The sequence below is a fragment of the Anopheles marshallii genome, chromosome 3 (assembly GCF_943734725.1).
Source record: "Anopheles marshallii chromosome 3, idAnoMarsDA_429_01, whole genome shotgun sequence".
Lineage (NCBI taxonomy): Eukaryota > Metazoa > Arthropoda > Insecta > Diptera > Culicidae > Anopheles > Anopheles marshallii.
The window spans coordinates 30,414,440-30,421,531 of NC_071327.1; the positions used below are offsets into that span (position 1 = coordinate 30,414,440).

Genomic DNA, 7,092 nt, shown 5'->3' on the forward strand with positions numbered 1-7,092 from the left:
GAATTTGTATTTGGAAAGAAGATTGGCGCCATTGTCTCGAGAATTGTCAGGCCTTGTTCTACCTCATGATCATTACGGAACGCATCATGATGAAAGACTTCGAACTATTGATTTGGAATTAGAGAAAAAGAATTTTAATTCTTTTCGAAAGAATTTTATGCAGGTGAAACGGCTACAGAAATATGGAACGATATAACATTCGATGGATTCCCCGTAGTTTCGGATTATATTGACCCAAGTTCCTCCGAGTTATCGTTTGATTCCATACTTAGCTGTGATGCAGAATGGTGTTCAGCACATGTACGCACTTCACAGTACTTTCAGCAGATAGTGAAATGTTCAAATCGCAAATGTTGCAGCACACCCAGAAGCAGCTATTTCGATATAATGCCAACGCAATTTATGTCTGCTCCGATTCGCATCAATCAAACTGCAGATGGGATTAAAGCCGAGTACCCAAGTTTGTCCAAAACGAGTGGATCGTTTGTTTCACTCTTCCTTAATAGCTCGATTAACACTGCAAAGATCCTACCTAAATCTCTTCCATCATACAAAGAGCTGCCATATGACCTATATTGCCCTTCATTACAAAAGGCGTTACAAAGCAGAGTTTGTAAAATTTGCGAAATATATTTTGCTTCACAAGTTTTGCTGAACCGTAACCAAATTTATTCCACAAAGGATCGGTTGTTAGAATCGTCGTCAGTGTCCAAACACGACGTAAATAAAAGTAAAAAGAAGGTGATTACGATCAAGGATCAGGAGGATATATGTTTGGGTTCCGATGATGAAGATTTGGGACATTTTTGCGTTACGTAATAATTGAACGGCCTCTAACTACTAGTTTGCGCGCCAATTGGCAAAGCAAGAAGGCATGACATTTGTCCGTTGGAATACAATGAAGACGATGGGCACACCTACCATCAATGAAACCCAATGTACCCACTGTACCCAATTGGCGCGCAAATTAGTAGTTACATACACCAATATCGGATCGAGACCGAGATTTTCCAACAAGCGAGTTTGAAGCTAAAACGATGGAAACTTTGGGTGCAGTGCGAAGTTTGAGTGAATTGAAGAAAATCACCGAGGATGAGCAGCGTTTGGTGCTATTGTTGCAGGAAGCCGGTATATTGCCGTCGGAGCAAATGTGCAACAAGTGTAACCGGCGCATGAAGATGAAAGCGACCAAAAAAGCTAATTCGTATAAATGGATATGCAAGCCGACGACCAGCTGTACCGGGTGGGAGTGTACTGTCCGTACGGACAGTATATTCAAGAACTCGCATCTACCCCTATCGAAGCTGATAGAAATAACCTTCGAGTGGTCGCGGGATGCGAAGCGGACGGACGCAGCATTGGAGTGCAGTGCCGGCAAAAGTGCCATATCGAAATGGTACGCTATACTTCGAGCAGTATCCGCGGAATACATCGAAACTAACCAGGCTCCAATTGGTGGCGATGGAATGACCGTCGAGATTGACGAATCTGTCGTCACCAAGCGGAAGTATAACCGCGGACGCTTCGCGGAAGGCAACCAAGTCTGGTTGGTCGGCGGTATCTGCCGCGAGACACGGGAAGTGTTTCTGGAGCTGGTGCAGCAACGGGATGCTGGCACATTGCATGGCATCATTGTGCAGCATGTGGCTCCGGGAACAACGTTAGTGACTGATGGTTGGAGGGCCTACAACGGCATCGAACAGTACGGATATGTTCACGTAGCGGTCAATCACTCCGAAAATTTCGTGGATCCGGACGATGGCTTTGTGCACACACAAAATATCGAAAACCTGTGGCGTTGGGTAAAGCCCTTTTTAAGATCTAAGGGCACCAACCGAGGAGCCCTTATCGCGTACCTACGGGAGTACCAAATGAAGCGGCGGAACCAGAACGGCTTCCTGAGTGTGTTGCGCGCAATCAAAGCTGTCCAGGACTTTGGGTAAGTTTTCTGTTAATGCCGATTATCTGATTACCGAATGCCAGAGAGATGTTTGTAATTTGTATGTTTCTATTTCTCTTCAGATAATGTGCTCATCCATCCAACCGTCGGTCACACAGGAACATGGGTAAGTTTTCCATCAATTGTTCATTTACTCTTCCGTAAACATTTTTAATACATCAACTATCTTCAAGGTGGCTAGCTAATGCCAAGAGCGAATGTATTCTATATGCCTTAGCGTTTACATGTAATACATCCGCTATCTTGGAACTCCGTATCCTACCTCCTCGTGGTGCTGGCTGGAATATGATGTGTGCTACCGGCCATCATATACTAACAGGATCGGGGGAAAACGATTTTATTTTTGTACTTTTTCTATTTATCTGCTCTTTACAGGCTTCAATCACAGTTCAATAGTTCCACAGGTTGCAACACATATTCAAACAAGTACCATGGTCTTATCTGTTTGTTTATCAACACTTTTAAATTTTAATCCTACCTACTTGTGAAGATTCTTTTTTACTTTTAGAAAGACGTCCAGGCCATATAGCTATGCAGGTACTTATAATGTAGACCAATAACGCAAATTGTATATATTTTCACAGTTATCATTAAATTCAACGGACCGTGTATATTTCCCTTAAGTTGTTTTTTATTTGAAAATTAAAAAATACTTACAGATAACAAGAAGTTAGCAGCACAGCAATTCCGGTAGCGTACAATTCCAAAAGGCGGTATCTGGTTCGAATCGAACATCGAATCGGATGCGTATTGATCCTATTAAGGAGCGGTACCACACCTTGTTGTTGGATGCGTTATGCAACCAAGCACTCACGTGTGTTCTCCGCGAGAGCATTCATCGGTTGACGAGGTACGAATTTCCATGCGTTGGCAAAACAAAAACTGAACATCCAGGTATTTAAATTGTGGACGTCCGCAGTACGCGGGCTGTGTCTATCCAAAACGGGTTTTTTTACGGTACATAGCGTTTATCAATAGGAAGAATTAAGCTTAAGATAATACCACTTGTCAATGGGAATGCCTTTCAGCTGTTCGTAGCTTTTCGTAAAAAAGCGTAATAAAATATTGAAAACACAACATTACATCTGAGTACTCCATCTTGCGGAATATATTATATGCAGCAAAGAACAACTAGCGACGAGATTCACCTATCACATTTGAAAGTAAAGATCTATAACTCCGCCGGGCCTATGGTTGGGGATGCGACATTAGTTCAGAAAATTAAGGGAAATAATTTATGTTTTTTTTAATTTATTTTCTTCTCATATTTTGTCATAGTTTCATAGTCTAATTGAACATATTACAACCGATCCTAGCTTGCCCTGTTGGCACACCCTAATACAATACTGTTCGTTTGAAACTACCAGTCCTAGTATGAGAATTTTGCAATCCTATCATATCATATCATATGAACTAGTTTGCTATCCCCATAAAGTAGACGTATGTAAGCACGCACGCGGACGCAGCATTTCCGATGTACTATCAATCGATAGAGAGCAAGGTAACTGGGCGGATAAGTGACACTATCAACCAAGACGATATATGAAGAAAAAAACGCTTATATAACAATATTTGCACAATCCAGAGATATCAGACATATTATTCGATGACGGACCATATGTAGCGGTAGAGTTTGAAATTAATTCATTCAATCCTTAAAATCTAACAATGTTTCCCATACCAGACAGTACTAAAGGATGGAATACCCAGGGCTACAATGCATGTCATCATGAATGTTATTTGCAAAATTATACTCTGCATAGTATTCTGCACATGCTCTTTGATTAAAAATTTACATCAAGGATGGTATGGAAGATTGCGTGAGTTTAGAATATTTCGGATGTAAAATGCAAATTCGAATTATGGATTGTATCAAAAATAATTTCATTGTACCAAAGCCACGAGAGTGATAGCTACAAGCTAAATATATATTCAAATATTGTTAAATTAACATTTAAATGGTAAAAAACGGTCAAATCAAATTATCATGTTACAAATTGTCTTTTGATAATGCAATTAAAGATTTAGCTTAATTATTAACTTCATCCCAAGGAAAGACAGTCCATACAATACAATACATTACAGACAAACAGTAGCTGATAGTTTAAACACATTACACGCTATAAATACATAGCAGCAGCTTCCTACCGTTTTAAAGCTATACTTCGACATTCATAAACGAAGTAATAATGGAGATGAAATCGAGATCAAGTTGAAGATCTGCAGCACCAGTACATCGTATCGGATTAAGCTCGAGACCGCTCTTCTCCATCAGCGTATCAGTAGTATCGACGCAGCTAAACCTGCATCGCACCCGCGTGGCTACGTATAACCATGAATAAAGAATTAGTATTATTCAACATTCCGAACGAGTAATCGTGTTTCCTTACCTTTTTTCCTTTGACTTTGATTTACACTCCTAAGGACAAGACCAATTTTGATACTTCCCTGATACATCCTTATGCTCATCAAATGGCTAGATCGATACTCGGTACACTTCAGGAAAAATGTGATGTTACGCCATGTAATATTTGTAATTTGTAATACCTGTAATTGTCGAAAGAGATTAGTGCTAACATAAAGCAGTAAGATTGTAGCTTTGGAACACTTAGAGAAAAAAAGTAAAACAAGTACTACGCTAATAATAAACATCCTTCAATTTCGTGAACCATTGTACCACTACTGCGATCACTTTTTCTTCCATTAGTGTGCAATTATGACTTCTAATTTTTAAAACACCTTCTAAGATTTTTCAACCAAGCGTACAGTTTTTCATCAGTTTCCTACAGTAAAGGAGTATTAAATGTTTTTTGCGAGTTTGTTTTCTTTTTGGAGCAAACAGCAACTGTTTTTTTGAGCAATGCGAAATGGCGGAACACCGACGCAAGCTATAAGATGCCTGTCGGCCATCGGAGGACCGATCTAAAGCGAAAAGACCTGTCTTCATATAGAGTATAAATAAGTGTTACTCTGTGTATATGTCCCCTGTGCATGCGTAATATGAAACAGGCAAGATTTGAACCAAGCCTGAATCATCCGTTAACCTGGAAGTGTGTAATCGAATTACGGTAAGTAAATAATTTCCAATGCTAGGCCACATCATCAGGCTGCATCACATTGAAACCACTGGTCCACCAATCGCTGGAAAACGCTTAAAAATAACTCGAGACCCGTTGCAAATACCCATGATTTACATACCACTTCGTTCCGGTCGAAGAAAGTGTCCATTTCAAGGTTGCCGGTATTACTCCGTTCAGGATTTTCGAATTCACGATGATACAATTTGGATTGTGCGACGCAACCCAGCCATTTGAGCGCTTCATGGACGGTATATTAGCAAATCTCAATGTTCTGGTGGTGTTTGTTGATGATGTTTGCTTCCTCCACTGAAAATGAGCATCGAAACTTGTTATAATTCGGTTTTGGCATCTCAAATCGAACGGCCATGTACTGAACTTACAAAAGTGTTAGCCGACTACAGTTGATTATGGTCGTCCTGCATTGTTAGAACTGCGACGATTTTCCGCCGCACTTGTCTTCATTCGCAATGCATTCTCTTTGAAACAACTGCGTGCTGTGTCTGTTTAGTGCGTCGAAATTTAAAAAAATAAAACGTTATACGTAAACTTCACCGGATCCAAGGAAAATTTGGCTAAAGCTCTTATCCGTGTCAACTTACCTTAATTTGTCCAAACGAATGTGGCTTGTAGCGGAACGGATCCGTTAAAGAACTCCAAAGGCTTATTTCCGGCTCATCGGATATCGCGGTAGGGGCATTTCTACAGTACAATAGCGATCGATCGATCGGTGCTGGTCTGGTGACCATCAACCGCTAGGATCCTTCACGCAGAACTTTTCAGTTTAATTTTTTCACAGATTCAGCAGCATCCCGTCGTCGAGCGTTGGCTAACAGCCGGTGACCTGAAGCTATATCTCTTCCTGATATGTTAGCATAAACATTAGCCAAGTCATTTTGCGCAAGCAGGTTTTCTCGGTTTGACCGTGCTCGGATATAAAACACATTGCTACACCCAATGCTGAAAGAAAATGCATTACATGCGTTAAAAACGAGTCACTTTAATTTCACCACAAGCCGCGTTAATTGAGCATGCAATTTGAAAATAAAATACCTCTCGTAATTTGTGGCACGCAATAAATTTTCATAAGTAATACACTCTGTTGCTTTTAAATTTCCGCTTTAAACCGCCGATATTTATTAAAACGTAAATGTAAACAAACCATGTTGACATTTAATTTGTCACATCGCATGACCGAACCACCCTTTGATGTGCGTGAAACGTTTCAGGGTAGCTTCGAACCCTATGGGGGGGGACTATAAAAATCTTTTACCAATTATTCTATTTCATTGTTTACACATACATGAACAAACAGTTCATAAGCAATAGAAACAGAAAAATTGCTTGAAAGTTGAAAAATTGCTTGAAAGAGTTTGAAAGCGCGGGAATCTGGCGAATCGTTCCAAACCGGTGTTCCAACGTGGTAATGATTAATTCCACGAGTAAAGTTTCGGGTTTGCCGACCATGAGTCAAATTTGGGATTGTATCTTGTGAACCTGAAGGCAACCGCGACTGCTTCCATTCTGTCTGGTAGTGGCGGCTAATCAACCGATGACGTTGGTATGTAATATTGGAAAATTATTTATAACATCTCACAGCACAATCCACCACTAGGAAGTTGCAGGTGTGAAGGCAACGATACGATGTAGTCTGAGTGTCTGATGGTATCACCAGCGACAGTCGGGTGGTTGTTTGCGGAAGGATCCCCTCCGGGTCGGTTACATTAGAATGTCGCGTCATTAGCGTAATACATTTCGAGTGAGATTAATTTATGGCGATCGGTCTTCATGCAAGCAGTAGGAAAATCGAGCAAAAGGAAAAGGAAGCACTTCCAAGCCAGACAAAATCGGCACGCTACTCTCTCTTGCTGTTGATCGCGAAGTGATCGCGCTTTTCTCGTACCGTCCCTTTGGGACGAATGTGAATGTTCGATCGAAACGAGGTGGGAACATACGCATTACATACATACATTTGCGAATGTTTCTCGTGTATCTTCATTCCGCTCTGGCAGGGGAAGCTACCCTGAGCAGTCAGCAGGCGATATTTATATGGGA

At 40.8% G+C, this 7,092-nt stretch overlaps 1 protein-coding gene across 1 annotated transcript; it reads left to right on the top strand.

Annotated features, from left to right (window-relative positions):
- The first annotated feature begins 1,037 nt into the window (after positions 1–1,037).
- On the top strand, positions 1,038–2,141 carry LOC128712476 (uncharacterized). The gene is made up of 3 exons (XM_053807368.1): positions 1,038–1,939; positions 2,059–2,066; positions 2,134–2,141. The coding sequence occupies exons 1-3, from the start codon at positions 1,038–1,040 to the stop codon at positions 2,139–2,141; spliced, it is 918 nt and encodes a 305-aa protein (XP_053663343.1).
- Positions 2,142–7,092: the final 4,951 nt, after the last annotated feature.

Coding starts and splice junctions, on each gene's coding strand:
- LOC128712476 (XM_053807368.1), top strand. CDS start 1,038: ATGGAAACTTTGGGTGCAGTGCGAAGTTTGAGTGAATTGAAGAAAATC.